At 34.9% G+C, this 11,150-nt stretch overlaps 1 protein-coding gene across 3 annotated transcripts; it reads left to right on the forward strand.

Annotated features, from left to right (window-relative positions):
* Positions 1-893: 893 nt before the first annotated feature.
* LOC311090484 (sialic acid-binding Ig-like lectin 14) lies at positions 894-7,355 on the forward strand. Of its 3 annotated transcripts, none has more exons than XM_084125774.1 (9): positions 894-1,017; positions 1,681-1,735; positions 1,951-2,331; positions 2,492-2,788; positions 2,874-2,976; positions 3,137-3,175; positions 6,610-6,698; positions 6,949-6,981; positions 7,120-7,355. In XM_084125774.1, the coding sequence occupies exons 2-7, from the start codon at positions 1,696-1,698 to the stop codon at positions 6,677-6,679; spliced, it is 930 nt and encodes a 309-aa protein (XP_083981900.1). In that variant the 5' UTR covers positions 894-1,017; positions 1,681-1,695; the 3' UTR covers positions 6,680-6,698; positions 6,949-6,981; positions 7,120-7,355. The 3 variants fall into 3 exon arrangements, with proteins under 3 accessions (XP_083981900.1, XP_083981901.1, XP_083981902.1); XM_084125775.1 differs by having other exon boundaries at positions 7,126-7,355; XM_084125776.1 differs by having other exon boundaries at positions 2,877-2,976.
* Positions 7,356-11,150: the final 3,795 nt, after the last annotated feature.

Raw genomic sequence — 11,150 nt, forward strand, 5'->3', positions numbered from 1 at the left:
ATTATTTTGGGTTACATTAGTTGTATTTTTCCAAACATTCCCTTATAAAATATGATTAATAATTTTTACATTATGCATTTTCCGCTTTTGCCAAACACCATTTTACACAAACATAGATTTATGTGGGTTTTTGTACTTTCAAAGTGGGCTTTATAATACAACAGCACATTTATTTTGGATTTTCTTAAGGAAAAAAAAAAAAAAAAAAAAAAAAAAAAAAAAATATATAGCCTATATATATATATATATATATATATATATATATATATATATATATATATATATATTTTTTTTTTTTTTTTTTTTACTTTTGGTTTCAGTTTTGATTTCCCTGACCTCCTTTGACCTTAATTCAAGGAGCTGTGTGGACACATTTGAAATCACACATTATCCTCATAATTTTCGTATTTCAACACCCATAAAACTCATGTTATCATCCTTTGTATTAATTGCTTACAATAGTTGCTTTGCAAGATCTTGGCAGAAAGTAGGCCTATATATTTATTATTATATCATATTATAAATTGTTCATTTATTCGTTTTTCTTGTTGTTCATACAGCCATCCACGGATGAATTCCTAGTTCCTGTTTCCGTATTTGGGTGGTTGACATATTTGGCTAAAAAAAAGTTGTCATAATTTATCGTGACTACTATATAAAAGTATATAATTTTACAAAGCAAATTTGGAGTTGATAGTCCTATATCAGTCACAATATTATTCAAATTGACATCAAATTACTGACAATGGCAAATAATATTAATTAGCTTTTTAGCAAATGTCATCATCGAAAGAATGGGTGATTTATACTGTACGGACAATCTGACCCAATACGGCTCAGTTTGTCTAGCCTATGTGGTATAGCCTATGTTTGGTTCTCTTTTGTCGGCAGAAGTGATTAGGCTACTGGGTTAACATAATGTTTTTCCAGCAGGAAGGGATTGGTTTCCCCCACGTCACGCCCCGTATGACTGGACACCGACTTGGCTTGGTCAAACAGACTTGGAACTAAATAAAGGTGATGACAGAATTTCTATTTTATTTTATTTAATTTAATTTTTTGGTTACACTATATTTAAAGATGGTTTTCACATATCTGAGTAGTTTCACTTTTGAATTTGCGCCTCACACAGCCTACAGCATGCAGTGTAGCCTAACGGCCTTTAATTCTGCATTACAGTTAGTTAGCAGTTTGAAATTCTGTGGCTATAAATGCTCAGTGCGCTGTTGTAGACATGTATATCGCATGTCATTCTTCGTGATTTGTGAATATAGGGTTCTGTCCGAAATCTTTTTTTTTTTTTTTTTTTCATAGCGATTCTTAACTTTTATAATGCGTAGGTAGCCTATATCCACATGGCTCTGGCACGCCTAAAGTTGGTTATCTTGTCCTGCTAGATTTTTGATCAGTCAAACGCTTGATAAGTCCGCTAGTCAGGAATCAAAATAACTTTAGATTGAGCCTGATTTGTGAAAACTTTCTTAATCGCATGTGTTCGCGTTTCGGTGTTTCTCACTGCTCTGCTGATTCCACTTCCAACAATTTGATCAATAAATTAGGCCTAACAGTTTTTGTTTACGATGTTTATCTCCTGAGATCGCTCAGCCTATAATTGAAGCAGACAGTGCCCTATAGAAAGATTATTGCATATGTGCAAATAACTTTTTTTGACCTCTTCAGTTTGTCCAATCCAGCATGGGTGTACAGGCAGGAGTTCTTCTCTGCTGGCTTCACGGTTAGATTTTAAATTTCCAAACATGAATGAATTATTTTTACATTTTGTGATGTTACTTCTTTAAAATGATTTGTATTCATACTTCTTTAAATGTAAATTCATATATATATATATATATATATATATATATATATATATATATATATATATATATATATATATATATATATTTAAGTTTATTATTTTTCAATGATTTTAGCATTATTATTTTGCAGTTCTTTGTGCTGTCGTGTTTGGTGATGTTTGGAAGGTGGAGGTAGAGTCTAAAATGGATGCTCTGGTCTCATCTTGTGTCGTGTTGCCCTGTACATTCAAATACCCTGCTCAAGAACAGCCCTCCAGTCGTATTAAAGGCATGTGGCACACACAGACCAACAGGGAGGTTTACATCTATCACAATGATCATACAAGGGTTCTAGACAGTTTTAAGGGTCGTACAAAACTGATTGGTTCACTGGGTGATTTAAACTGCTCCTTGGAGATTGATGGAGTCAGAAACCATGACAATGGCCCGTATTGTTTCAGGGTGGAATTAGAGACGTCTAAAATAGACAAGTTCTCCTTTGTGGATAACTGTGTGACAATTAAAATGATTGGTAAGTGTGCATTTGAGCTGTCAACCTGTCATTACATATAAGAAAGCAGACTAAAACATGGAAAGAGTCCAAATTATATTTTTGTGACTAAATAAATAATCTTGTTTTTGCTTTTATTTACTATGTAAAATGTGTTTTGTAATTCAAAATATATGTACAGAGAAAGCATCAAAACCAGAGTTGCTGGCTAAGACGTCTGTGGAAGAGGGTCAACCTGCAATCTTTAAATGCTCTGTCCGTCACACCTGTCCGTCCCATCAGCCCACTCTCAGCTGGAACCACACTGGAACAACCATCATGAGCTACAAGGACATTGGTCATGGAAATTGGGAAGTAGAGTCAATCCTTACCTTCACCCCAACAAAAGAGGATGATCACTCCTCTGTCACATGCACAGTCAAGTACCACGGGAGTGTTGAGGGTGAAATGCAAGCCACTCACCAAATCTTTGTGAAAGGTTTAACAATACTACTCTTCTGTGTGTGTATATATTGTGATAATTTGAAGTAAGTAAATGTGGGTTTTTTTTTTTTTTTTTTTAGTAGAACAAGCAAATCTTAGCCACTTCATCATACCAACCATCTCTGGTCTTGGAGCTGCTCTTTTGGTTGGATTACTGTGTTTAATCATTGTCATAAAATATAAGTAAGTGGGGATCTGACTACAAAATAAATATCAATGAGTAATATTATAGAACACATCCCTGAAAACGGTTTACACTGTAAATGAAAATAACCAATTTGATGTAGAATTGATTATTCATTTTTTTTAGTATTTTGTTTTAAATCACTAAAATCTTTCCCAGGAAGCGCATTGCAGATCTCCAATCCAGAAACGACAATACGTGAGTAAATCATAAGTTAGCATTTAGTTCAGCAGTTTTGAATCTACATGAGAACATTATTGTGCCTCAGTCTTTCTTTTTAAATCTTTTTTATACGTTTTGTGTCTTTGAATCCATTTCTGCGAACTTTGTCATCATCTATAAAGTTGTGTATCCTTAAAAGGTGTATATATATCCCATCATAACTTCTTTTTTCAATAACAATGTATCAACACATGAGAGAAAAGAATACAGATCTGTTTAAAATATATAATAATTAGTGCTGTCAATTTATATATATATAAAAAAAAAAATTAATTGCAAAATTTTCTTTAATTAATTGCGATTAATTGCATCTAACATTAAACTTTTTAATTTATGTATCTGCAGTGTGTGTACACAACCACTGTTGTAAAAATACACTCCATTTGTTATTTTCCCCATAAATCTGAAACCGTGTTAGCCTGGGTGCCTGCCCGAACCCCGCCCACAACATTTTTTGGTCGGGAAGTTCGGTCTGGACTCGATCCGTTGAGGAGTAATTATGCTCGGCTCCCAGAAGGCCGAGCCAATCAAATTGCCAGGGCGGGCTTTAATCGATGATGGACAGATGATCTGCGGTTACGTAATAACCCACGTCATAAAGAGCGCTTGGGTTGAATTCGTTTACAACAAAGATGACTGCCGCTGGAGAATTGAGATTTTACGAGTTCACACTTACAAATAAGTCATTTAGAATAAATGCATATTTGGCGTACTGTCCGAGGAGAAAGTACTCCCCCCGTATTCCGGGCTGTGGAAGAACAAGCCAAGAGTGAGTGGGGGGATGCTGAAAACTGTCAAGGAATGTTAGGTGAGTTGACAGAGTTAAAAAAAATATATGCTTCCTCTCATGCAGATAGTGTAGCAGGTAATTGTTTGATGACAAGTTGATTGGATTGATTATTCGAACGTGCTCCTCCCGAACTTTGATTATGAAACATCATGTGTAGATTCCGCCATCGCGTCTGTTATAGAAGATATCGACAGCGCATTCATTTTAAAAGAGGAACACAGAGACCCGCGATCAAGGCATTTGTCGATCGGAAACATGAATGAAGAACATGCGTCACTTACTCCGTTGCTCTGATTGGTTGTAGGTCTATCCAATTGAGTGCAGAGGCATTTTCCTTCCTGGTTTGGTTGAAACACGCCTCATAATCACAGCTCATGGAGCAGTATCAGACTCACATTCTGACTAGAAGTATGACGACGTCAGGCTAAAACCGTGTCTCAAAATGAGACGTTCAGGAATGTGCTCCAATGTGACGTCACATTGGAACAGGCCCCGCCAACGATTGGCAACGGACTATGCCCTATTGGTGCATTCAAATCCTCCTGGGAATTTGGGAAGTCATGTTAAGCAAAATGGTGGTGCACCTTCTCTTAATTAACTTAATTTATGAAGCCATTGTAAACTTTATTGTTACATATCATGTTGTTATATTACAATGCTATCATATTTTGAGCAAGCAATCAGCTTAATCACTGCTAAATATGTTTTATCGCCATGTTTCTCACTGACTCGCACCCAACTCGTAAACATCAGTGCTTAAAGAAAATCCCAAGCTCCCCACTTATATTAACGACATTGTGGTGGCATTCATGTGCGTTCAACTCAACGATTAGGGGTGGGCGATATGACCAAAATCTTATATCATGATATGAGTAATTTAATTTCATGATAACGATATATTTTACAATATAGTTATTTTTGGTTTAAATAAGGTTTTTATGATATCAAAAATGTTGATACCATTGAAATTTCATTATTCTTATCACTATTTTTAATACAATTTAAAAAACTAATTGGCTTCTAGCCTAAAAAAAACCTCTCAATCTTACTGAAGACAAGTAAACCGTGATAAAGAAAGAGCAAAGAAAACAAACTACAATAAAACAAAGACTCAAATGAAAAAACTTCAAGCACTAGAAATACTAGGCCTAAATAAAATATATTAAAAAATCAAATGTATAAAAAAACAATGCATAGTCTTTACTGTGTAAATTAAATATACATTTATTCTTATTAAAGTTACAAAAGTGATTCAGTCAAGAGCAGTGACAGATTTTCTCTCTTTTTTGCTGTTAATAATGACAGCAGGTAAATTTGGATGCTGTCACTTTAAGACCAACAGCATGGATCCAATATTGTGTTTTTTTTCCTCAACTGTTTATGTTCACTTAAAACATAAATGACTCTGTTTACTCTTGCAAATACATTGTCACTTTGACTCATAAATGTGTATTTAAAGGCACACTATGCAGCTTTCCGTTTTTGTCAAACAGCGACCCCTAGAGTCGCTGTGGAGTACTTGTATTTAACATTACTGTCGTAAATACCACTCGCGCAGAGCCGTCACTGCACTCACGGCCTGATCCCTTCCGCCCTCTATACCGGTACCTGTTCAGTAGGATGGAAGCTGTAATGAGTGGAAATAAGGTGTGGCCCCTTTAAGAGCTGCGCGCGCCCTGTTGAACTGTCGGCAGTCTGTATTGTATGTGCACCTCGAACACCCCATGTATGCGGGTTATTTCAGTTTGATGCTCATTCTTATCCTACTTTTGTTTATCAAGTAAAGCTGTGGACGGTAGAACGGGTGACAACCAGTCAGTCTGGCCTCTGTAATAACTTCATCTGTGAGCTATCCCTATTTTCCTCCTGACACAACGCGTTACAAAGCGTCGGACATCGAACAGGCACAGATAACCTCTGAAGATGTCTACTAGTCCATCAACAAGAACGATATTTACTCGAGTCTGACTCCTTGCTCGGTCAGTCTGCCGTTTCCGCTTTCTTTGGTCCTCCGACAAACCTTTCCTAGCTTTCTGCTTCTTTTTTACTGGTTCAGCCATGACGAAAGTGTGAAGAACTCGTACGTGTGCAGTGCCGTAAAGCAATTCGTTACATCGCGAGACCTGATATCATGCGATACTTCCTGACGCTGAGGCCCGCCGGCCCAAAGTTGCAAGTGTGGTTTTTCCGCTCACAGACGCTCGGGGGGTGCGAGACGACCACCATTCAACCCGAAAAAAGTCATATAACTATTCCAATGACTCCGAAGCTGTTCGGTTAAGGTAAAAAAGTTACTTAGTTCACCTTTAACTGCTCAAGCCCAATTAGGTGGCAAAAAGCATTCAGTTCAGTTCTAATACTGTATATTGCGCTGCTGTCACTTTAATACACAGATCTAATATACACATGTGATTTCTTTCCCTGCTGTTCACATTCAAAGACATAACTGAATGTGTTTATGTGAACTTTGTTTGTTTTTGACAGCCTTGTGTGTACTTGACAGTTTAAGCGCAATACGGGACACGCCATCAGACATTATGACGAAAAACTGCAATGCCACCTGAGCGTGACCATGATAGAGATGATAATCAAAACCAAACAGATGTTTTGTTTTTGGCAGAGAGTCTGAGGCACACAGGCTCCGCGCTCTACTGGAAAGCAGTGGGGAGCAGCAGCTAATTTGCATTTAAAGATACATGCATGAAAACGGTATGTTTTTCCTTGCATTTACAAGATGGTATAATAAATTATCAGTGGGGTATTTTGAGCTGAAACTTCACAGACATCTAATTCACTACTATCTCAATTACAATTAAGTACAAATTAATTGTATTCAGTGTTGAAGGCATTAAAATAGTCCAGTACTTTATAGTAAAATATTATTATGATTTTTTTTGTTGAAAATGTTGAAATAGTTTGTAATAATTGTTTTTAATTGTTTTGAAATAAATGTTTTTAGATTATGGAGTCGACTATCAAGAATGTCTCACAGGTAGTTATTATACTTTTGATTATTATTATTTTTTGAATTACATTCAATTAACCTCCATCAGTTATAAATGAACTTGAACTAAATTAAACAAATCTGTGTGTGTGTGTGTGTGTGTGTGTGTGTGTGTGTGTGTGTGAGGTCCAGGTATAGAGAGCAGAGGCAAATACACAACAGCTTCTAATGCACTCTTCTGCAACAAACCAGGACAAAACAAATCCTCTAGTGGAAATATACTGAACCTATATGGCATGTTTTTGTATTTTATTCGTGGTATATTGTGGTTCGTGGAGTGATCAGCATGAATTGAAGGTCCATGATTGGATATTTGTAATCCATAATTTGTATAATAAATGCTGTGTGTCAGCCTATGTAGTATGTGGGCCTAATAAGGAATTATTTTAGATGAATCTGTTATATATTAAATTACATATATATATATATATATATATATATATATATATATATATATATATATATATACACAGTGCAATGCATAAGTGAATACACCCATGCTAAAGTTGACTAAAAAAAGGAATAAAAAATCATATTTTGGAAATTGAACTTAATGCCTTAATTTAAAAAATTAGGAAAAATCCAACCTTTAAGGACACCAATTTTCTTTGTGAATGAATAATGTATCGTAAATAAATAAATGTTCTTCTTTAAAATACATGGTGCATAAGTGAGTACACCCCTATGTTAAATTCCCATAGAGGCAGGCAGATTTTTATTTTTAAGTATTTTTTTTATTATTTTTTTAGGATACTATGCATCCTGATAAAGTTCCCTTGGCCTTTGGAATTAAAATAGCCCCACATCATCACATAGCCTTCACCATACCTAGAGATTGGCATGATTTTATTTCAGTTAGCCTAAAAGCTAGTTTGATTTGCATTGAGAGATGATCTTATGGAAAGTACCCCATGCCAATCTCTAGGTATGGTGAAGGCTATGTGATGATGTGGGGCTATTTTAATTCCAAAGGCCAAGGGAACTTTATCAGGATGCATAGTATCCTAAATTTTTTTTTTAAAAAATACTTAAAAATAAAAATCTGCCTGCCTCTATGGGAATTTAACATAGGGGTGTACTCACTTATGCACCATGTATTTTAAGGAAGAACATTTATTTATTTACGATACATTATTCATTCACAAAGAAAATTGGTGTCCTTAAAGGTTGGATTTTTCCTAATTTTTTAAATTAAGGCATTAAGTTCAATTTCCAAAATATGATTTTTTATTCCTCTTTTTAGTCAACTTTAGCATGGGTGTATTCACTTATGCATTGCACTGTATATATATATATATGTGTATGTATGTATGTATACTGTGTACTCTATATACTTTTGATTGTGTATTTACAAAACAAGAATTGATATTTCTGTGTTTTCTTACTCCTTCTTACTGTATGTTACGTTATGTAAGGGATAATAAACATCCGGTTATCGCAGAAAAAAAAACCCGACAGGGTGATCAGGGTTCGCATCAGCCTAAAGGTTTTAAAGAGCTAATAAAATATTTAGAAAAATATTTCATGTCTAATTATTTACTTAGACTATTAATATTTGTCATTTTCACAGGTCCGTGTGAACTGGGATTGGTTTAACAGTGGTGTTGTCTATGCGAAAACTGCAAAGGAAAAACGTTTCCATTTTTAGTACATTGTTGTCATGTAAACTTACCATTAGTTATTGAAAAAGTAACCTACTGTTTCATATTAACACACAACTACCACTTTGATGCTTCAAAAAGTTCATCAAAAGATCGTAAAACTAATCCATATGAATTGAGCAGTTTAGTCCAAATTTTCTGAAGAGACACAATTACTTTAAATGATGAACAGATTGAATTTATGCTTTTATTCGCATAGAACAAATTTTAACAGTGTTTTTGCACCCTTGAAGGGCACTTTGGGAAGGGGCTGATCATTTGTAGGGCCGTTCCAAACGAAAGTGAACACCTGAATCGCTTCATGAAGGGCACTTCCACAAGTTTGTTAGTAAGGGTAAATGAGATGGTCAAGAAAGTAATTTTATCATTTATGGTCATGTGATGGCGAATCCTTGCGATTCATTTTAAAGCTAGATATGGCAGGAGTGTTCAAGTTAATGTATAAACAGAATAATTCAGGTTGTTGTTTTTTTGTGTGTAATATAGTACACACATTTTCATCATGCATTTCATATGAAGTTTAAATATGTTTTATAGGGAAGAAATGTTTAATATTAGATATGTGGTGGATACATGTGACTATACTTGCATTCAAAGAAGAGATGGCACACACATATAAAGCATAATTATATATACTTATAACAAGTTATTCCTGTTGTCGCCATAGATGTGTATACGTAAATGCCACATTTGGCTCCAGACATGTTGGCACAGCCGCCATTTTGGAACGGTCAGAGTGTTGGAACTCACATTAAGAATAAATAAATATACAACATTAAACATTAAATTCCAGAAGACATGGGATAACCATTCACAGGTGAGAATGTGTTGGTTTGTGTTTTTATATGTTTTTATACTCAATATTACAGTGTCATGGCTTGGCAGATGAAGGTAATTTCCAATGGTGATAAGTTTTAATGAAACATGCAGGTTTAATAGAATGCAACAGCTTGTCCACAAGACATGCATACACAAACAATAACCGACAAGGGATTGAACTGAACAGGGAGAATATATACATACTGTATGGTAAACAAGGGAACTAACTAGCAGGTGGATGAAGGTTAACTAATCAGGGACTATTAAGAACAGGTGCAGACAAGACAGAACAGAATTGTGACCTACAGGTTTTTACCTTATATGTTAACTTTTTATTGTTGTGTTAGCTGATGCCTTCATCTTATTCTATTGTGTTAGTTTAGCAAAATCATCTCGAGTGTTCACGGACCAGTGTTGACCGTTCCAATATGGCAATATGGTTCCAATATAATTAAATAGATACCGAATAAATACCATCAGACACAGTGTTTTACATTACACTATGTATGCCATTGCCATGTGACACTGTAAACAGATTACCATGGTAGAGAATGCCACCTTACTGTAACTCACCCTTATAAAGGTCAACTATAGTATAGATTCAGTCATATGGTATACAGTGAGAACATACTGTATTGACATCAATCAGAACCTCATGGCCATTTCATAAATTCATCACCTTTTGATAACACACCGAATAGATATGGATTTTATGTTACGTAAGGTGTAATGGAATTTTCTAAAGTGGCAACTGTAGCCTGTGTTACTATAATTAATTCAACAACAAGGGTGATTTAATGTATATCACATGCTTGCTATTGAATAAACTGATTGTTAAAAGTACTAAATCGAAAGAAGATCATAATCTGTTGTGTTTAGGTAATGAATCCAAATGTTCTCATTACATATTAAAATAATCTTGTATTTTGAAACAATGATTATGTAGAATGAAAATATGTACAACTAAATGAAAGCATGGGATCAGGATTTCAAAGAACGACTAGCTGTGTTTTAATTGTGATCATTTTGGATTTTTGTTCTAAGAGTTTTGAAAATGTACACCTTACTTGTAAAAAAATTAGGCGAAAATAAAAAAAAACAGTAAAAAATAGTTGACTAACTAGCAGTTAAGTACCGAAGGGTACGCACACTACACACAGCCTACAGCGTGTTCATGTAGGTGTCAGGCATGAGCCACACCTTTTATATTTTTTATATTTATTCAAATAAATTGAAGTTTGCTATTGAAGTTAGAAACGTGAATACCAATGTTGTATGTAACATTAGAGACGGTCCCTAACTGTGCGAATGTCCAACATCAAGCCAACTTTATGCCAGTGTATCACTGTGTAACGACTCGTGCAATAAGGACGGGCTTGACGTGAACTTTTGCTGTTGGTAAAAAGGAAACCAGCCCCAGCCGAAATATCACCAAAGACAATTCTAAGTTACACAAAAAGTCTAATTTATTTAAGGTGGAAAAAGTAATTGAATTAAGGAGCAATGGCTTCAGGGTGCCCCAAGGCAGAAATAATAAACAAAATAGACTTAAACAAACATGTATAAATTACCATCAGGGAATAAATTAAATTACAATGAAACTTCCCTAACTCCCTAAAAATAAACAAATCACAAACAAAGTCAAAATAAATGGCAGGACACCCCTATGCTCCTAAA

Source organism: Abramis brama (assembly GCF_963993115.1).
Source record: "Abramis brama genome assembly, chromosome: 10".
In the NCBI taxonomy this organism is placed as follows: domain Eukaryota; kingdom Metazoa; phylum Chordata; class Actinopteri; order Cypriniformes; family Leuciscidae; genus Abramis; species Abramis brama.